General features: G+C 40.4%; 1 protein-coding gene across 2 annotated transcripts; it reads left to right on the top strand.

The window, feature by feature from the left end:
- Positions 1–502: 502 nt before the first annotated feature.
- LOC306697700 (uncharacterized protein) lies at positions 503–9,732 on the top strand. Of its 2 annotated transcripts, none has more exons than XM_079161727.1 (23): positions 503–833; positions 951–1,011; positions 1,383–1,528; positions 1,887–2,041; positions 2,151–2,260; positions 2,339–2,651; positions 2,753–2,811; positions 3,148–3,258; positions 3,398–3,479; positions 3,716–3,835; positions 4,231–4,329; positions 4,436–4,642; positions 4,756–4,912; positions 5,288–5,440; positions 5,818–5,930; positions 6,505–6,663; positions 6,990–7,082; positions 7,326–7,448; positions 7,870–7,994; positions 8,311–8,373; positions 8,584–8,651; positions 9,071–9,229; positions 9,663–9,732. In XM_079161727.1, exons 1-22 carry the CDS (start codon positions 743–745, stop codon positions 9,184–9,186), a joined length of 2,724 nt encoding a protein of 907 aa, XP_079017853.1. In that variant the 5' UTR covers positions 503–742; the 3' UTR covers positions 9,187–9,229; positions 9,663–9,732. The 2 variants fall into 2 exon arrangements, with proteins under 2 accessions (XP_079017853.1, XP_079017852.1); XM_079161726.1 differs by having other exon boundaries at positions 7,867–7,994.
- The last annotated feature ends 12,815 nt before the right edge of the window (positions 9,733–22,547 follow it).

Raw genomic sequence — 22,547 nt, 5'->3', positions numbered from 1 at the left:
GCCCGAATTATTAAACTTTGATCGAATCTGGAAATAATAACTTCGGGTTAACAACAACATCCATAAATGCCAAAAAGCTGAAGGTGTCAGAAACATAAATAATGCCAACATTGGCTAACATGAACTTAGCTACCGTTAGCTTGCAATCGTAAATCAACAAACCTTCGTCTTACTTTGCCCAGAAGCCGCCGACGTGCAGGAAATAATAGCGCTGCAACTTAAATACAGTTTTCAGCTCTTCACATTTCCATTTTGAGTACGATGGTGGTCGGTAAACGTTAAAAAAACAAGACTCTTGATCCCTGCTGAAAAGAGAGGGTCCGCCCTGAATAAACAAACAACCGTAAACTACAATGCCCATCATGCACCACGAGAAAACGCCTCTGCGTCGTGTGGTTGCGTCATGAACTGTTAGGGAAGGAAAGCGGATGTTGGCGGAATATTTCAAAGTATCGGCGCTAACGTTACTTTTGCGGTCATTTTAACATCAGCTTTACTGAACAAAATACCTCACTAACCTCCGCAGTCAAACAATGTCAACTATGTTACGTATTAGCACCGAGTTACATCGAATTATTGATTAGCATAACGCTAGCTAGGAAGTAGCAAAAGATGTTGTTTCCATGGCGATAGAACTTTATCATCAACGACAATTCAGTGGCTAATGCTAGCTGTTGATGTTAGCTTCGAGGAGGTATAGCTTGAACTTAACTAATAGGTTAGGTTACGGATGTAAACAGAGATGTCATCGGACGTTCTGCCTTCCAGCAATAAAGCTTTGCACTTTGAATCTCCACCGAACCATAGAAAACTAACACGCGCAGGAACTACGGGTAGGTCACAGTGAAGCTAACTACCGTTAGATTAAGGCAGGGGTGAAATCTCTGTTAGATTTAAACTACTGTTATTGTTCAGCTCTTCAAGTCATTTGTTCAACTTGTTCTTTACAGAGACCCATGATGGCGCCTCTCCAAGGCTGAGATTTAACAGCCTGACTCTAGATGAATTGAGGTATGAACAACTCTTCATGCAATATGTTTACCAAATAGCAAATGCATTGAAGCCATTTGGACTCCCAGCTCATCAGCAACCACTGTTTTAGTTCAAGATTTATTTTGATTTGATTTAAAAAATGGCATTAAAAACCGTGCCTAAAACAGGCACAAAACATGTTACATACAATAAACAATATGATCAAAATACAACCTGGTCGAAACGAACCAAATAATGTCAAGAGCTACTGACCTGACCTCTACATTTGAAGTATTGGACATACTTCAAATGTAGTTTCACATCTGGAAATAGATAGCACTATGTCTATGGCATCACTATGGCTATGGCTCTCCATCCCTCCCAATTTCTTTTTCTTTCTTTTGTTATAGTGAGGAGCTTGACAGGCGCACCAAGGAAACACAGAGGCTTCAGGAAGAGGTGGAAAACGCAACCAAAATAACCTTGGAGAGGTTTGGCTGCACATACGGCATCCACAGCTCACCTGGACAAAGCTGCCTCAACCACAGTAACTATTGTGAGTACAAGAAGCGTCGCACAGCAGCGAGATGACAAAAATTACGTGTTAAGTAGGGATTATTCATTTCTCACAACACCTACGTTATGATACAATTACTGAGAAGCACCCCAAGTGGTGATACCACCCACGTTATGATACAATGACCAAAGCCGAGGGTTATTCTAAAACCTAAATTACCTCACTAGATATACAGATGGGTACTGAAAAAACACTGGAAAGCAAAGTATTTAAAAAATAATTCAACATTAGCAAAAGCTCAACCCATGTAAGTGCTGCAAAGTTGCATGTTTCACCAAACCTTATCTTTGACAACATACACTGTGTGTATTTTAAACCTTCTTCGCTCTTTTGGCAGATGATTCACCTGGGGATTCCACTATTCCTTCAGCCCACCAACAGCTAGAGACTCAGACTTTAAACCAAGGGGATATCAGCTCTCCTGGAAAGGAGGTGTTGGGAAATGCAATAGATGACTGTATTCAAGAGCTGTCCGACTTGCAGCTCAACAAGGTTCATACTTTCTTTCCCGCCGTGAATCTTGTTAGTTTGATGCTGTCTGAAATCCTTAATTGGGAATGCTTTCTCGATGTAATGTATTATTTTACCCTCTCAAACACAGACACGGGATCAACCGGAACAAGAGACATTCAGTTTTAACAAAGCCATCGTGAACCTGCAGGCTAAGTTGCACAAAGTCCGCGAGGAGAAGGCCATCCTGTCCAACCTCAGGTGAAGACACTGATAAGATGTTACTCCTGTAAATAAGTATTTTAAATCTCTTTGACCCACAGATCTTTTTATTTGTAGATTGAAGGATTCAAGGACACACGTTGGTCAGATGGAAAAGATGCTGTTCATGTTGGAGGAGCTCCAAAACATCAAAAGGGCAGAGGACCAGAAGCTGCAGGAGACGCAGGATGAGGCGTTGGCATTTCACAGGAAAGTAGAGACATTGGAACGAAATGTAAAAGAGATGTACTCGCTGTTATCTCAAGAGACACAATGTGGAGACAACGCCATCACCAGGCCTAACAAAGCCACTACTCGGCTGTCACCGGCTGCTAAGTTAACTGAGGATTTTAACGACGAGTCAGAGAAGCTACAGGACAGACTTTTTACAGTAAGTACTAGAAGTCAGTTACGGATCATATTCAGTGTATTGTAGTCACAGACAAACATTTTGTCCTCTTATTATGTCTGATACATTTTTCTGTTTCATAGGCATCAACACAACATCTGGGGAGTGAGGAAAGCAGTGGAGTAAATAAGCAAAACGAAAGGTAATTTAGTGGAGAGCTGCAGCGATAAGTCCAATAATGGTTTAGTCAATCGGCATAAAAATGAATCGGCAACTGATTATAGATTTTTCTTTATTTCTGTCACTTTTCAAGCAAAAAACCCAAATGTTCTTAAATTCCCGCTTCTTAAATGTGAGGATTGGCTGCTTTTCTTTGTCATATATGATAGAAAACAAACATTTTTGGGTTAATTTCTAATCTGTAAACACAGTTTTAGTTAGAGAATAGTCATTGAACATAGTTTGGGTTGTCGGCCCACGCTCTGCCATTGTATATCACAGGTATATTATGTCTACTCTTCATATTGATCTGTTCTAGAATGGAAGACCTGATGGAAAGTCTGGGCCAGGAGATGGCGCTGTTGACTGACAAACTGAGCTCATCGAAAAACGACAGCTTCAGCTTAAGTGTCAAGTTGGAGCTGCTGAAGTAAGAATTGTTCCCATTCACTTCGTGCCTGTTTTATCAGAGAGGGTTTTCAGTCTACGGCCACTTTACTAAATGATCAGTGACGATGAATTAATGTATTCGTGTCAGAAACTTGTATATTTGTATACTTGTATCCCAGGAAACTTGCAGAGAGACAGACATTACTGCACCGGTGTCAGGTCAGTGAACTGGAGTCAACTCTCTGCAGCCATACAGATACGGTAAGGAAGCGTGTACAACAATACTATGAACAATATAATGTGAGCAATGAGATACTGAGGCTGCAAAATGTCCATGTTAACCAGCCGTTCACTAGATGTATACACCAATAACACCAGCGTAGCTTGAAGATTAGACAAACACAATGTGGAGAAGCAAAACTGATGGAACTCCTGTCTGCCTCCTTTATCAGAATAAAAAGTAAAATGAAGTTTGGATTTGATTTGTGATGTTGTAGGTTTGTTGTCTGGAGCAGCAGCTCACTCAGTCTCAGTCCCAGCTGGTGGACGCCCAAAGAGAGAAAGAGCGATCTCTTCAACAGGCAGAGGCGCTTCAGTCCCAGCTCGGCCACTTCAAGGTTCAGCAGCAAAACCATGAATGTCCAAACCAGCATTCTGTCTACTTGTTATCATCCCCAAAGTCCTCATATATGCATGTTTGCATTAAAGAACACTCCTTAAAGTGGAAACTGACGTGTCAAGTTGACTTTATATGAAGTAATTCAAATGATACTTAAGTTCAGCGTGTTAAGATGTAATCTGCTGGTAGAACAGCTTGTTAAAATGTAATCTGCTGGAGTGCCAGACTCAGGTGTGGGCAGTTAAAGGCTGTAAATGATTTAATATCGCCCATTCCATTTCAATTACCGATGCTGCACACATTGGTATACATTTCATTCCATTAGTTGTAGATAAAGCTTATTGTCAGTAGGCAGTTTTTATCTCCTAACCCTGATGTGGAAATTGCCTACAGGCCCTGCTGGAGCAGAGGGCCCGGGAGGGGGAGAAATACCGGGAACTCCTGGAGGAGAATAAGAAGGAACTCCAGCTCCGGCAGCATGAAGCCCAGCACGTAATGTTCATGAGGAAATCACGCATTATTACTCTCGGTTTATAATACAACCATTTAGATTATATATATATATAAACCATGATCCGGGAACCATGTCCATTTCCAGCATCTCGCCAGGTTGGAAGAGGCCCAAAGCCGATGCCAGACCCTGTGTGCGGAAGGAGAGACACTGAGGCTTAAGCTGGATGAACGAGAGAACGCGATGGAGAGCAGCATACAGATGCACAACAGCACCATCGACGACCTTCACCGGGAGAACAGCCTTCTCTGCAACCAGCTAAACCAGTACAAGCTGGAGATTCAGCAGCTCAGGGTCAGGAGCAATTTCATTTTGTTCTTCTTATTGAATTTAATACCCCTCCTCCATCATCATTAAGCTCCTACTCTTTGTCTCTCTTCCTTCCTCTCGCGCCATGTGCTGGTTAGGTTGAGTTAGACCGGCACAAGTCAGACCTGGCTGCTGCAGAGCAGGATAGGCTGAAGCTACAGGCCTCTGTGGCTGAACAAAGTGTGCGTGTCCAGGAGGAAACTCTGGAGAAACGGCAGCTCACCATCCAGCGCTTGCATTTACTCACCCTCACTAGTGAGTTGAGCTTTACTGATGTGTATCACCACACGTCCATCCACAGACCAATATCCATCATATAAACATGAGGCTTTACTTAATTAATATCCACACAATAACGTATTCCATGTGGACTTTTACCATACCGCATGTGACCTCCGGACAGCAGACTCTTCATTCACCAGAAATTACACAGGGCTGTTTCTAGAAAGAGATCAGCTCTCACAGTTTATTTGCCAAATCAAATGATCTTCTTGTCCTGCTGTGTTAAGAAAACAGAGAACCATGTTCGGTATGTTTTCACTGTCAACCAAGCCCTTCCATCGCTGTGTGCGTTAAAGTGCGCTTCACTCTGTGGACGTGATGCATGTGTTTGTGCGGGCGCGATTTCAGAGGAGTACGAGGAGCTGCAGCGGCTCCACAGCTGCACGAACGAGGAGCGCAAGGGTGCGGTGCTGAAGCTTCAGAGTCAACTCAGGAACGCCCATGACGAGCTGGACCAGGTCAGGTGCACCCTGAGGACCCTGGAAGGAGCTGACGGACACGGTTAGATTCATGACATTAAACTGAGACTTCATTTAACATCTGATGTACAAAGAAACATCCTCTAATTTACATGCAATCTCAGATCAAGTGGACAGATAACAGAGATTTACTCTGGAACGTGATTAAATCTAGGAAACTCTTATAGTATAAATATTAATATATCATCCTCTGCTGTATTCCAGTCAGAGTTATAACCTGATATGTGTGACCATGAACATACAGTATGTCCCCAATATGTACAAAGCCTGTCCAAGATTAAACCTCTGGGATTTACAATAGTATTCTGATATATTATGTGCATGATGTTCTTTCTCGCTATGTCACCTCCTTGCTCTTTTTCAAACTCTCTGTCGTTTTGTCTCGTGGGATTGTCTCAGGCCTCCAGGCAGCCATGGACATGCAGAAGGAGATCACGGCCAGGAGAGAGCAGGTCGACTCCCTGCAGGGCAAAATCCAACATCTAGAGGAGAATAAGGACAAGCTGTACCAGGTAAAAACTGTAACTATATAACCTTTTTTTTCACGCTCCGTTATTTTTGGCTAATTTTTGTTTTTTTCTGTATGCTAAAAAAGCAGACGTGGCATTTCAGCTGTTGACGAGTTCAGCTCATGGAGATCCAAATGTCTGTAATTGATCAATTTAAAATCTTTCAAATACGCACCTGACTCCGACTCTGACGAAACACTGAGGAGTGACACAACAGCAGTGATTTCATCTGAGCAAGTTCAGGCGCTATTATACTTAAATGAAGTCTTTGAGGACATTTTGAAGAGTTTTATTTTAATTTCTTGGACACGAAATTGCTCTACTGGGAAATCTTTGCCCAGTCAAAGTAACACATTCAAACTAATTTTCACATTCAGCATTTGTTCCATTTCTCTGTCGACTCTCTCCCTATCCTAGAATAGAATAGAAAACAATTAGTCTAATTTGAATTTGCTAAATCTACTATTAAAAAAGCTACATTAAATGACAACATATGACATCTAGACAGTACACCAGTACACATTTACATAAAATCCAATTCACCCACCCTTTGCTTTTAATTTAACATCCTATCCAGGAGAAGCGCTACCAGAGCCTGGAGAACCAGCGTCGGCTGCAGCAGCTCACCTTCGTCAGGGAGGAGAAGAGACAACTTGGCGATGAGCTGGAGGCCCTTCGCTCCAAAGATAAACAGTTGAGGGAGCGGATCGACCAGCTGGAGGCAATCCTTCACAAGGTGATGCTCATGCACACTTTCTTCTAGTCATTAGATTACTACCAAATGTTATCTGGTGTTAAGAGAAGCCCGGATAAGATTGTGACAGACTGAAATACATATAAAGTTTCAAGTCAAACCAGTACACACCAGTTTTTATTTTAAAAGATTCTTGATCTTTTTTTTAATGTCGTACGGTTTTCTACCCGCCACTCTTCCCCAAACAGGTGTTATCTCAAACATGTTGGTTTATATTTATATAAATAAAGAAATGTATCTTTCCTGTTCTGTCTCTGTTTGTGTCCATCACTGTGTTATTGTTTCAAATTCTCTGTATCTTCTCAAAGATGTCAGAGAGCTTTGCGGACTGTAAGGATTTCCTCCAGCTGAAGGAGCAGGACTTTTTCCGTCTGAAACTCCGACATGCGCTGGACTTGAAGGTAGAGCTGATTACAGACAAAGAGTCTTTATGTAAGAAGGAATAGTGCTTATCCACTTATACAAAGAATATACCCTTATTTAGTTTAAATGCTTTATGCTACGCTTCTCCTCCTCGTGCATGTTTGATAGTATTGTCTTTATCTAGTCTGAATTATTCTTACTATTTACTTACTGTATTTACTTTTCTTAAATGAAGCTGAGCACCAAATCTTGAGTAACAACCAATTTCTGCTTTTCTATAGGAGCTCCAAGGTCAAAATTTGCACACAGCTCTGAATGTAGCTCCATCTGACCTGGACTCCCCGTACCCATCTGCACTCACCGCCCCACCCTCCTCCCAGCACGTCTCCAACACCCAGATCACGGTACAGTCAGGAACTCCATATAGTCCGCCTATCTCCTACGGTTCCAGCCCATCAAGTGCACGTGTGAATCGTTGTTTATTTGGCTGAACAGACACAAGCTCAGCACATCTGCCATGCCTTTGAATCAAGAACATACACAGCATTACATTCCTGTGGCAAGGAGAGACACCAAACTGTAAATCATTTCAACAAAGCAGTAAAACACTGATTGGTTTGTTTGGTCTTAAACTGTGGTAGTGCTAATTCAGTTTTACTGACTTAAGAACAACAGATCTTGTTGCTAATTGTCACAGACATTTGTGAGATTGTCCCTGGTTTCTCCGTATATAAACTCAAACTAATCGGTCCATCTCTATATAATATTAACATCACCACAGCAGTGCATTGGCATTGTCTTTCTCTCTCCTCTCTCTTCCAGCAGGAGTGCCACGCCCGGGAGCTCAGGTCTCTCGTCGAGGAGCTGCGAGGAGTGATTTCGGAGAAGCACAGACCACACACAGATATCAGGAGGAGGTCTGCACCGGAGAGAGTGCACGGAACCACATTGTACGTCTGGCTCCGTTCCCACACACTGCGAGGATTAGCTTCGCTCTTAGGCTAGGTTAGGTCACATCTTAAAATCATGTGATGCTACTAAGTAAGCAGGAAGTCATTTGGAGTGGAGGAGGAGGATGAGGAAGAAGGGGATCCATTCGCGAGTGGTTTCAAGAACCACACTGTGTTTCACGGCTTCTACTGTACTACATCATATAAGAAGCATAGACAGGCTGTTGACCTTCTTTTTATCTTAAGATATCTGTTCTGGAATCAATTGAAGTTTAATGTCTCACTCAATATTTTAAATATTCCCCTGCACCCACAGAAGTACTGACAAAGCAGAAGAAGTAAAAGCTGGTTCCAGGTTGAGAAGAAAAACCTGCGGCAGGTAGGGAGCTCGCCAAAACCTAACCGACTCGGTGTCGTCTTTTTTGTTTGTTTGAATGTTTTGCGCATGGCTTGTCTCGAGGCTAGCAGACGCTCACACCATCTTCCCCGTGACCTTTCACCCCTCATGCAACATGCACGGCGGCGCAAAGTGCTGCAGGCTGTGCAATGTGATGTAATGCGTGTCTGTTTGTGCATACACTGTGTACAGCGAGCCCCATTTCCTGAAGGCATCTAAGCTCAACGGAAAAGTGATCAACTACAAATCCTTCTGTGAGAGTGAGTTTTCTCAATTTTGTCATTTTCATGCAGTCCAACATCTTCCATTCAAGATCATTAAATGATTAGTCTATCACCAGAAAAGTAATCTGCAACTATTTTAGTAATTTAGCTATTGTTCAAGTCATTTTTTAAGCAAATCTGGCAACTATTCTCGTGAGGATTTCCTGCTTTTCTCTGTTTTATATCATCTGGATTTGTGGGTGCGCAGAACTAGCAGCTAAACTAGCTATTTGAAAATGTCCCCACCATTTTCTGACATTTGTTAGAACAAATAATGAATCTAGAAAATGAACTACAGATTAATCAATAATTCAAATAATCCTTACATTCAATCGACGGACTATATACAACAAATTGTGGATTTTTTGTCAACGTCAATATTCAATTCTCTCACATATACATTTTGACTTTTCTAGGCCGCCTTATCTCAAGTCCTGCGACGGCAGTGAGGTTCACTTCCTCCCCACAGCTGCTCTCACTGGGTCGCAGGTCACCCGTCTACTCTCTTCTGACCTCTGACCCAAACAGCTGATAGTGACGCAACACTTAACTCCCGAGGCCAACCCTTCTTATCAGTAAGTTGTTCGTATTGTGTATCACATACACACAGAGTCATTGGTCGGTGCTTCTTCAAGTTATTATTTATTTATCAAACTGTATATTAAAAGAGGGAAAGCTGAATAACATTCACACCAAAGTGCAGTCCTTTAATACAGTTGATCAATATCAAATGATAAAACAGACATTTTCTCATATCAATGATTTCATCAACTGTAGCTCAGCATAAGATGTCACAGCGCACACGCTTGGTGTGTCAGGATGTAATGAGGCAACAAAATCCATTTCAGCAATAGTAGTTAAGTTCCGCATTACTATTGTCCTTCAGCAGCTCACAGGCTTCACAGACTTTTCACCAGATTGTGTAAATGTATTTGATTGATCATAATCTCTGTAATCCTGTTCCTCAGAATTAATTCAATACTTTATAACCCATTTTCTGTCTTTCAGAAAGCTCCTTTTCTATTGTGAAGGCTCCCCAGATGAAGTTGTCAAAGAATGAAATCCCCAATCATGTGTCGCTTTGTAATCCATTGTTTAAATAAAAGTTTTTTTTTATTAATGTGTTTTGAGTTGTTATTTCACACCAGTAATCATACCAAATAAAAAAAATCTGTTTCATGTATTTGAATATTTGATGGTACACACAAAACAGTATAACAAGCGTGATACAAATATGTCAGAATAGTTAACAATACTGCAGCATCTATATTAAGCACCCATTAAACCTCTGCTTACACACAGAGCTTAAGAGTCCTTAATGTTTCCTTATATACCGAAACAAGCACATTTAGGACACTTCTCCTTTTGCTTCTTTCTTGCTGTGTGGTTTTAAAGAGCATTTCCTATATACAAATGCTGTGAAACCCATACGGGTCTGTTGAAATCCCCCATACGGGTCTAACAGAAATCCCTCTTCTAAATGTATAGTCTTGCCTGTCAGCCTTGGCATTCGTAGTACATTGTGCGTTACATAACTCCTCATAGCTACGGTTTCATACATCTGTTTCAGCTCCTCATTCAGTCAACAAACCAACTGTTTCACATAGTCCTCTTATCAGAAGCTCCTTGGACATGTTGCGTGGGTCTTTACTGTATGTGTTCTTGAACTTTTAGAATCAGAAGCCATCAAAAATGGTTTGCTACTCTTTGTGGGTCTACGTTTTTGTGTACTTTAATATTTTTGTAAGACTTTTGAAACTGTCCTGTCTGTGGCTGTGACGGGAGCTCATTCTTGACCTGAGAAATTGTTTGCGTCTTCCACTTCAATGAGGAAAGATGGTGATGAAGTGTCTTGAAGGCCCATTATTGCAGATTCGCTAACATTGGTCTCTTTGTCCTGCAAGGGTCAAATGTAATTCCATTGTATCATCATTTTAACACTATATTGGTTCTTGTGTTAGGTATGACAATCAGTTTCCTAACTTATCGGAAAGGCAAACCATCTGCTGAAAAGTTTGGCGGCTACTTTCATGTTCTTGTGGGTGCTCAGTTGATGCACTTTGACCGTCCGGCCCTTTTTGATACCATTTCCATTCATTTGTAGAATAAAAGTGTTTCTGGGAGTTGGATTTTGGTCAACATGGCTGCTTTACAATGATTGAGAAGTAATGTGTAGCCTTATTACAGACATTCATTTGTTTATTTTCCTTTCCATCGGTCAAAGTAATTTAGATTATATTAATACTACACATCAGTTTACTTGCATTTTATCAACTGAAGTTCTGTGTTTTGCTCTTTTCACTTCTTACTTGGCTCTGTGTAGTTTTCTTCATTTTCCTCCTCCACATGGCCTCCTGTAGGCGTAGGAAGTGCAGAGGCGCTGTTTACGCTCATGTCTGGGTCCAAAACGGATACCACCTTATCAAATAACTGTGGAGAAGCAAAGACTCCATTTCAATATGATTTAACACAGGATAAACTCTTAACATTTAATACTGGCCTCATTGTTCTGACACACAGCAGCTTGGTAGTCCAGACTGCTGTCATCTCCACTTACATCTGGGGTCATGTGATCCTCATAGTGCGGGAACATAGCCAGAGGATGCTGTTTGAGTTTCTTCTCCACAGCGGCCACATATTCTCTACGAATCTGCTTTTGGATCATCTGCTTTGAAAAGCAAGCATGTTCTTTAGAAATGCACTTCCTAGGCTTTTGACCGGAGTTAGTGGAGTTGTGGTTTGGAGTGTCATGGAAGATAACCGGTGCGACACCTCCCTTGTCTCCAGATAAGACCGACGAGCAATCGCTGAAGTCATCGAGGCTCACTGTTACAAAACGGCAACAAGTGCCGACCGAGGAAATCTTGTTTGCTGGGGCTTTAAGATACTTGGTCTGCAACCTCTCCTTGAACCTGAGGATTAACAAAAAACCAAGAACTTTAGTAATGTTATAAAGCAGATTCAGATACTTAAATATCTGTTGAGACAAAATATGTACAAAATAAGTTTAGGAGGGTGATAAACAAAGGTACTTTGTAAGTAAACTTCAGTATCAACTATGTATCATGTAGTATGGCCTCGCCACAAGGATATGATACCAGACAAATGGCTCTCCATCAGTCACGCTGTTAAGTATATACTGTATGTTTGACATAATGACTAACTGGCAAACAAGCTATTTCTCCGTTACCTGAAGCAGAAGCAGACTTTTTCTGTGCTGAAGCAATTTTCCACGTTTGAGAAAAAAAGTGCGTCTCTATTTCAACCGCATGCACGTTGCTCCCCGAGTTCTCTTTTTATATCCTCCTTTATGTGCTGCCAGTTGGACACTTGACCGATGATCAATCACTGTGTCATATCTCGGACAAAACAGGAGAACATGAGACAGTTTATATTTGCTATGGAGGGCCTGATAATAATTCGGGCTACTTTGATGTGCCGGCTCTTCATGTTGTTTCGTGACTGGGTTTAATCTGTTGGGATTCCATAGATGGGTAGAACCTTGTGTTGAAACATCTCTGTACTTGCACAGGCAAGTCTGCTGTAGTTCTTAGTGATATTATTGTTTGAACTAAAGGAGTCCTCTGCACTTCCCTTTTACCTGTTTCCACCAGTTTAGGTTACACTTTGCAATGAAGGACTGTGTTTCTGCTAGTAGTTTAAATTTCACAAAAGTGCTATTAGTCGCAGGTCTATTGTTTTAGCTGCAAACCATATCCAACTTGTGTTAAATCGGGTTGTTTTTGGTCATTAATACATATTTTACAGAATATCCGAGATGCTTGTGTTTAGGAGAATTGCTTCCATCTATAAAAGAGTGGCTGATAAAACAAAATCGTCTTTTCCCAAAAAAGTAATAGCTGAGACTATATGGTTGCTGCAACATTTTTACCAAGGTAGCTATCTCTTTCACATTATGGGGTGTATTAGGCCATTGCAGGTTATGTTACACACCGTTCTGTTTAATAGCAATCATATATTATAGTATCTTGATTTTTCAGGCAAAAACAGACAATAAACTTTCTCAATTGGTTTTTGCAGAAAAAAAACAACCGATTATGACACAAAATTTAAAATACTTCTATGTCAGTCATCTCAATAGTTGATAATGCTTCTGGCTCGATGACACTTAATTTTGTTTCAAATTTCTTATAAGCATTACATATTTCTTTTGTCCTGTTAGTTTAAAATACTCAGTGTATTTTTGTAATCCTAATCTCTTTGACTCTGGCTCTCTCTACTTAGCAGGCTGATAACGGGTGTTATATCATGCAGGAATCACCTCAGAGGTATTTATTCTTAAATAAGATTGACATATACATTAACATACATATATTGTCCGGGGGGGGGGCCTTGCGGGAGGGCGACTGTTGCATCTCCACCACATCCGCTGGAGGAGGTGGGCACGCGCGAATCGGGGAGGAACTCCGCCGTGTGCGATACAGCGAGCAGAGGATAATTGTATATTGTATCAAGTCTGACTTTTACATTTTTTGCTGGTGGATTTGCGGGCCACATAAAATGACGTGCCGGGCTGGATTCGGCCCGCGGGCCGGGTGTTTGACACCCCTGGTTTAAATGAAGCAGCTCAGTGACTATTTTAAATAGCAGATTGTACATTCCTGCAGTGATGTATTTCTTTCTCTTTCCTTTCCTCCCCCTCCTCTGAATTCTAAGTATTTCTCACCTTCCCTCATCGCCGTCTATTTTTCTGTCCTCAGACTGGTTCAGTTCAGGTGAGCAATCAACAATAGCTATAAATAATGAGAGTAAAGAGACATCACATTTACATAAACACTACATTAAATCCTCAAGTAAAAGACACAGAGATACTTCTGTATTATTGCTGGTGTGCCAGGCAGTACATCTAGTACTGCATTTCAAAAGGAAACCATGTACTTTTTACTCCACTACATTATCTAATAGCTGTAGTTGGTGATTCAAATTTGACATACAAACATATATAATCCGTTTTTTGGTAATGTGATACAATGTTATAGATAAAAAAGTACCCAGAGTAGTAATAATTCGCTACGGCTACGTTCACACTGCAAGCCTTAACTTAGGGCCTCAATTCTGATTTAGTGTTCAGATCTGGCTGTTCACGTTAAATAAATAAATTGGCCAATATCAGATTCCAGTGTGAACTGGTCACTGTCCTCAACTGACCCACATGCGCAAAAGACAATAATAAAGATGTCACACGCAGCACACTGGGGAAGTAACCATGGAGGCCAATGAAGTCAGTGTTTACGGTTGAAGTCAGTATTACTAATCCTACAAACAGTGGTAGAAAATAACTATTTTACTTCAGTAAAAGTAGCAATATCGCTCTGTCAAAAAATACTAATAAAAGTAAAAGTCCTACACAATCTGAAAGGGGCCATTCGGCATAATGAGCTATAGCTACTTTTTAAATAAATACTTTAACTTAAACAACATTTTGAATGCAGGAATTTTGCTTGTAATGGAGATATTGTATATTGCAGTTTTTCTATCAAAAATACCTCTCAGTACTGGTCCCCACTACTGGTCTACACAGTAGTAGTGGCAGTACTACATGGTTAAAATACTCTTTTACAACTAAAAGTCCTGCAGTTATACTCTTTTGATAGTATGTATCAGCACCAAAATATACATAAATGTATACATCATTCTATGTGTTGTTAATATTGAGGTTTTTCATAGTTTGTTATTAATTGGAATCTGCAACTAGTCAAATACATGTTAGTGAAAAGAACAATAGTTGCTTCTAGAGTACGTTAGAAGTAGAAAGTAGCATACAATGGAAATGCTCTATAAGTACAAGCAATGCTACCTCATGTTAGTTACATTCCTCCACACATTCTCTACAAATCAGTAAAGAAACTACTGCTAAAATGTTCTTTACTTTAAATAGAGACACAGACGACTGTTAGTGTTCACTTACCAAGGGAAAATGGGCCTCGTGATTTTTGTCTCCATCCCTCGTTATTAATATCATTCAACCAAAATCTGCCTCTCGACCAGCTGCTCCAAGTAGATAACGCTAGTTTGTGACTTGGTAACTATGGCACTGGTAGAGGCTCCTGTGGTAGGGTGTCGGCTTCTAATGTGAAAGAGGACGTTAAATAATCGTTTTACATTAAATTAAATGCAAAAGCATTTGTCTTTACAGTCGACCAGTATTAGCAAATCAGTAACACATCTTGTTTAGGAAATATACATCAACCTGAAATAGATGTTTCAATTTATATCAATGTGTTCTTCCGGTATGCCAGGCTCTCTGGGTAGGCTTAGTGCGGCCTTTAAATGGAGTGAGTGAGTGGTGATAGATTACCTATAGCGTATGTGGTTACAGCTGTTGTGTTGTTTGAGTGGCAGTTATAGGACCCCGTGACATTATAGCACTGGGCCTCGTAGTTTTAGGTAAGCTTGGCTGTTTACCTCGTCCCACTGTATGAGTCAAGTCAGAAGCACTTATATAAAGTAAAAGTTATTTAATGAGTCACAATACTTCTGTATGGACCTCTCTAGTTGAGCACTAGGGGGCTCTCCTTGTTAGAACATTTGCAGTTCAGGTCATGCCAGCCTGTACCACAGCACCATGCTAAATATAAACATTTAAATGCTGAAATATACTTCTTAAAGATGACTTCATTCAGATGTATTTAATAGTAGTACTACAACAATGTGAATAAACTCGACAGGTAAAAGCCCTACATTCATAATTTTACTTAAGTAAAAGTGCATAAGTATAATCAGCCCAATGTACTGAAAAATATCACAAGTAGAAGGACTCATGTGTTGTACTCATACATATTGATTGCTGTGTAAGCAGTTTTATTTACTTTTGTGATTTTAATCCCTTTCTAGTTTCTTAAACTGTAGTTATTAAAAAAGTAGTCGGGTAAAAAGTACAGTATTTACCTTTTATCAAGTACAATAAAACGGAAACCTTAGGCATACTACTTCAGTAAATGTACTTAGTTATATTCCACCAAATCTTAATTTGTTATTACTTTTCTTACTGTTTACTTCTCAGATAGCGGTAGTTTACTGTAATTGTGTGAAACTGCAAAGAACTAAAAGTGAACTGAAAGATTCTGGAGTAATTCATCAGAACCTTTTGCATAGAAAGTTGATCGTTGTTGACTTGATTTAATCACATGTCATTCCCTTCTGGGCTGACGAATTAGCTAATTAGCCCTGAGTTTAGGTCCCCAGACTCTCCTGCTGTTTAAACACCAGGGAAGGCACTGCAGGGACAGAGAGACTACTGTTTCCTCTCTTTCAGCACTGATGTTCCCTATTTATAGCAACAAACTAACTTAGTAAACAGTTTCAATGCAGTCAGTGAACTGTCTAACGCGCTGTTGTTTTGTTTGTTTGCCAGCGACACAGCCAGCTTAAGTGCAGCTCTAAAACAGGGACATGTTAATGCACATTTGACAGCTTCAAGTCCTTGTTTACTCAGTATTCAATTTTGCTTCATAAGCCTACACGATCCTGTTGTAGCACCTGTTGAGTTCTTACTAAAGGAAAAACAGCGTTGAAAGAACTAATAACTTCTATTTAGAGCTCTGTTTTTATGCTTTGGAAAAGGCAGATAACAAACAAGCAATAAAATCCAATGAATATAGAGCGGTCTGGTATTTTGATGCCAGCAGTTTGCATTAAGATCTATGTCTTAGAGCGTCTGCAGGCCGTGAATGGCTCTGTTTATCACGCCGGTCGTCCCGAGCCTCTTCCTCTTGCCTGTAGTTGCCTCGTGCTGTCACAGGAACGCTCCGAGCCGCTGACATGATGCAGCAGCAACACGGACCTATGAACGCATAATGTAGCCATGACAACGTTACGTCAGTGTGGTGCCATTTCTCCGAGGAATTTCCAACTTTATATTGAGGATGGAGCGTTACTCATGTGACACCCAGCAGAGTGTTTTAACAGCTTTCTCCCACATACCCTCGTCAGACTGGGTGACATACAGTGACCTGTAAAAGGCCAAGTGTCAGGTCAGGAGTTTTCCTTCTCTTTTCTGGTCTGCTGGTGACTTGGATTTTCTACTTCTGTTTTTTAAAACATCAGCATGCGTCAAAACTAGCACCAGTATTGAGATAGACTGTGTCTTCACTCTGAAACTTGTACTCAAAATAAGCTTTTTTCAAAGGAAGAGCAGCAAACCAAATTCTCTCAAAACACATGCCTCTAATACAAGTTATTTTAGTGTTTTTATCTAACATCAAAGCTACCTGGCCTTCTGAGGAATGGGAACATCCATCGTTGGGCCAATGTAGGTGATTTATTCCTGCCTGGATAAACACACGTCATTTGTCCTGCGTGCCCACAAGGAATTCTAAGTTAGACGCTTTTCTTTCTTTGCCATGGTCTTATCTACCTACTTCATTACAGTGAGGAAACGCCTGAAGCTTTGTGTACTCCAAGTTTTACCGCACCGCTCTTTCCACTTCAGAAGGATTTCCTTCTCACGCATCCTGATTTATAAATATTGAAATACGACACCTGTGTATTTTGTCATTGTCTACAAACAGCTCTCTAAATGGTTGCACCAAGATGGCCTGACTTGGGAAAGCTCAGCCCCTTTGGAAAAAAAAAGAAGAGAGTAGATATAAGGACGTGGAGAACAAAATAGTTTACACATGCAGACTGCTGATATGCCTAATGTGATCGGTGCAAAAGTCCATGAATTAATCCATGAACAAATCCCAAATTACATGTATTTTACTAATTTAGATTCATCTTTATATGCAATTGTTTTATCCAGAAAGGTTACAGGGAACCTGAACCCTTTGTTTTTCTTTATTTATTCCACGCATGTACAATAATATTAAAAAACAAAGCAACAATACAACATTAATTTTCCTCCAGAGACTTTCTACTTCTCATTTGGCAAGATAAGTACAATTGGGGGAAACTGGTGTGATACACAGGAAATGTTTTTGTTTTTGGTAAAATCAGAGGGTTTGGCAGCACGCTGGTTTTCCAGTGAGTTTACTGACATTTTAACAGTCTTTTGCCGTCTTTAGGATGTTGAGCAACTGCAGAAAACAATACGCCAGAGAGGATGTGCAAACCTTCCAACACCCTATCTGTACAGGATGCCTTACAGGTGTCGCACGAAAGGCTTCTCCTCGATGTCCTACGGTCAAGGTCCTGTCAACTTTGGGTGAAATTTGATTGACAGACCCTTATTCAAACCACATGCCCTACATTCCGACAGAGTGATTTAACAACAACTTCCCTGAAACAGAATTGTTACTTAGTACATAAACATTTAAGACTTGGTCGACCTATTTTTGTACATTTTTATAAAACTATTCTGTTTCTTTTGTCATTTTGTCTGTTTTTTGTGACTCCTTACTTTCAATAGGGCTGTGTACTTAATTTGACTATCAAGATTAAGGTAAAATGATTACATATAATTAAACACCACAACTAACAATCATTTGCATTATTGATTGTCCATCATAATTTACCAGAGCCCATGTCAACATCATCAAATTCATTAATTTGTCCCACTGGCAGCCTGAAAGCCAATAATATTGAGTTTACAATTATATAAAACAGATCTGCAGCAAATGCCCACATTTGAGAAGCTAAAACCATAAATAACGATTAATCAATCATCAAAATTCTTGTCATTTATTTTTCTGTCAATAAATTGATTGATAATTAACCAATATTTTCAGCACTAAATATTAACAAACAGCAGCCAAATAAAGTCACACCTGTTTTTAAGACTTGCATTAAGGCCTCGTTATTTGATCAAATAGTTTGAAGCCTTTTACCGCCCCTACTACCTCCACATGACTTTAGTCATAATGTACTGTCATTGTTTACAGTGATCTAGCCTCGCATCTAGATCCTGCAACCTCACTTTTCACTTCACATTTAAATACGTGAAGCTAAATTGTGGCCTGACTTTGTCAGACAGTGGCGATAATACACAATGAACACATTGTTGCATAACTCTCCTCTCGAGCCTTGGAACAGCAGGGCTAAAAGAGGTCACCACAAAAACAAAAAAAAAATCACGATGGACTTGTTTTCAGAACACGTTGTAGTGGACATCATCATTTTTCTGGCATTGTAATGTGGTGTGATAGCGATGCCTCTTTGAATTCCTAAATTAACACGTTATTGCGCCATGCGGGAACAATGAGTCGCTGTCTCCTGTTACAAAACCCATTAGTTGAATGGTGGGAAAAGAACCACACCTACACGGACAAAGGAATTCTACGGTCAGTCCATCACTTGACCTCTGTTGAGTAAATAAACTAAAAAGTCACAGCATGAGAAAATACCAAATAATGACAAAGAAACACCTTGATTGTTAAGTAAAGTACAACTGCCTCAGAATTATATCCATGCACAGTACTTCAGTAAGTATATAGTTACTTTCCAACGCTGCAGTATGAAGTTTAGGACATTGGATCTTGGATTTCTCATATTACCTAACATTTCTTCTGCTGCAGCACAGCAAGTTCTTTCGGCCTCTGTGATCCTCTCCAAGGAGAGCAAGGAATGGTTTAACCCAGAAATAAATTCAGTGTAGTGTACTCTTCCAATAGCACTTTATGGCCCGCTTTGCATTCATCACCTCCAGTGAAAAGGTCTGCCACTCCCCACAAGTCTCCACTCCCACAACTATGCCTGTATATCAGTCTGTGGCCTTACAAAGGCTGCCTCAGCCTCCGAAGTACCGTGAGTTAATGTTCAGTACCAGGCTCCACCGTGGTGCAGCCGGGGTGATGGACACCGCTTACCATGTCAAGCAGTATTTACAGAAAGAGTTAATGTTGTTTCTATTGTGTTGATACAAGGAGGGAGCTGTAGATAGGGAGGACGGATGATGGAATGTGACTGGTGAAAGATTGCTTTTCACATTATTACTTAATCTTACTGGCAGTAGATTGTTGCTGGGAAGTAAAAATACCACTCCTCCAACATTTTAGAGAAAAGCTGCCTTGATTTGTGCTTGATAACCGTGCAGTTTCAGGATGGTTTAAACCATAGACTAGATTTTACGGTTTAAACACGGGGTGGGAAGGCTTTTCTTTCTTTTTCAAAGGTCGAAACTTTTCCAAACCGTTATGAATTAAAGTTGAAACTGCAACATTTAAAGATGATACAGATCAGTGTTGTAAGGTAAACTACTGTTTAGGGGCTTGGTTTTCAGTAGTGATAATAATTTCATTATATTCTACAAATAAATGTTTAACTCTAGGTCCACTTACAGCATTTTTTGGTGGTAAACTGGTCCACCACTCTGGTCCAGACTGAAATATCTCAATACCTACTGGGCTGATTGCTGTAAGATTTCGTACTGACATTCATAGTACCAGCAGAATGAATCCTGACTTTGGTTTTCCCCTGACTTTTCATAGCAAATTGAAAATATAGTTTAGCAAATTAGCAAATGTTAGCACGCTAACATGCTAAACTACGATGGTGCAAATGGTAAACATTATACCTGTTAAACTTCAGCATGTTAGCACGGTCATTGTAAGCATGTTAGCATGCTAACAAAGCCGCTAGCGTGGCTGTAGACTCTTAGTCCACTTATTAGTAATTATCTCAATTCACACACACAAATATACACACAAATTCAATGCCTCAGATAGCTTTGTTAGCCAGGGCGTTGGCAGTTCAGTGGTGCACATGAATACGGTATAACAAATTGTAATTTGAAGGATATGTTTGCACAATGTGTGCGTTATATATTATTAAACAGGTTTCATGTGTTTACATTTCGCCTCTGCAAACAACAGTGAATCCACCCATCAAACCTCAAACAGGATTTACTTTTGAGTTGTGACTACATCTGCTGTCAAACTACACTCTGTGTTATCTGGATAACAACTTCATGTTGTGAGCTACGGACTCTCAATTTAACTTTTATTATAATTGTTGGGTGTGTGAGGATGGCGACCTTAAATTGTTCCTAAACTCAATGTGAAGTGATCCCACATGATGGAGCATGTAACCCATCACTGACGACTCCGACCAGCTGACTGTGCAGAATGTATTACACATTCAGAGAATACTTTCTTTCCCAAACTCATGAATGGACATTTGTGTCCAAATAAATGTGCTTGCTGTTGAGCCACATTTGCACTTTCGCCGTGTCTTCAAAGAGAAATCCAAAAGCTATTGGTGCAATTTTTTGGTGGGGGTCAAAATGTGTCCGAACACAATGAATGATTTGTGGGGATTACAAACACTAGTTTGAAGAACTTGAAATGATTGACCCTCTTGATAAAAGTCTCCTTGTTGTGGTATGCATGAATGCTCGCCTTATTCTTACCATGAACCACTTTCATGATGCTGTACATAGAGATGTTCACATACAAAACAATCTCTAGTCATCAAATAGCTTTGTGTAGGCCTTCAAAGCTGGGTGTCTTCAGCTTTCAACAAGTCCAACAACAAAAAAAAAAATCTGTGTCGCTCTGCTGACCAAACATAAAAAGAGACCATTACAAAGGTTGAACTGATTTACCCCCCTTCACCCTCCCGCCCTTTCTTTTGGCAGAAACAATGTTGCTGCATTACTTGACTGTTATCCTTCCCCCCTGATGATTTTCTTTAGCATTTTTTACTTCTCTTGTTTGAACAGATGCCGCCCCCCTCCTGCAGCCCCCATCCTCTGGGATCGCTATAAGGCTTAGCACAATGAGGTAAAACTCGAATGCATTAATGCTGAAAGTTCAGCCCAGTCAGTTCCTTCCAGTGACCAACATCAAACAATATGATGTATATCACTTCCTGAGGAAAATTTGTAGTCCTTTGTTCTACTTTATTTATGAATGGATTATGAAAGAGATAGCCGCATGACCTTGCTCACATTCAAGTCCGTCCATTACTGCCCAGTGTTTTAACCTGTGGGCCACCAACTAAACCCCAAATAAACGCCAGTCAATAAGGTGAATCTGTGAATGACTGGTTGAACAGGTGAGTGAAGTCAGATTTAGCCAGCCTTCTTTTCTTCTTCTAATCTAAACTGGCATCGCGTCCACAAGAATTCTGGGTAAAAACTCTGGAGAAAAGCAGCCGGTGTTGTCTGTAAACAAGGAGGGTGGTGGATCTCAATTCCCTGTGTCCTGTTTCAGCCTTAATTAAACCGGTTGCGTGCTTTGAGTGCCACAGAATCCAAAAGGCCTCGGAAGAATCCCAGAAAAAATGTCACCTTTGACCTTTGGTGACATTAATACGTGATTGTATTTCAACCAAATTCTGGTAGCACATTCATGAGCTCAGTGTAGTGAATAGCTGAGGCCATTAGAGGTGTGAAACCTCTTTAACTTCAGCATGCTTTTGACTGACATTCAAGTTCATTTTCCGCTACTTTTTGGCACTAATGGCTCAAACAGCCATTAGTGCGACACTCTATTGACATGCTGAGATATTTTCCTATTCAAAGAAATCTAGATTGCATGAATTACTTTTTCCATTACCATTGTAAAGAGAGTAACACTGTACTAGTGTTACATCTGCTGCTGGGACCATATCATAGCAAATCCACAGCTCCGAGAAAACTGTCCAACCAGCAGCCAAACTCTGCTTCGTACAGATGCATGTTTGCTGTGCTGAAACAAGTGGATTTCTTGGAGTGTAGCTGTAAACTCAATGTCATTGCTGTTTTTCCTTCCGCATGTCACATTGAGAATTCACACCATCACCAATTACAACACGTTTGTCAATAAAGAACCGCTTTCACCAAAGCCGAATGACAGGCGGTCAGAGTCATGTACATGCTTCATTGTGAATTCAGAACATACTGCATCCACAGTTGTATTTGACATGGTGACTGCACATGGATGGATTATTGGGCCTCCGGGCACAGACGTGTGCAGAGAAACAAGATGGCCATATTTGTAGTTGTTACGCTTC

This window comes from Pholis gunnellus (assembly GCF_910591455.1).
Source record: "Pholis gunnellus genome assembly, chromosome: 6".
Lineage (NCBI taxonomy): Eukaryota > Metazoa > Chordata > Actinopteri > Perciformes > Pholidae > Pholis > Pholis gunnellus.
This window is presented reverse-complemented; position numbering and strand designations above follow the sequence as displayed.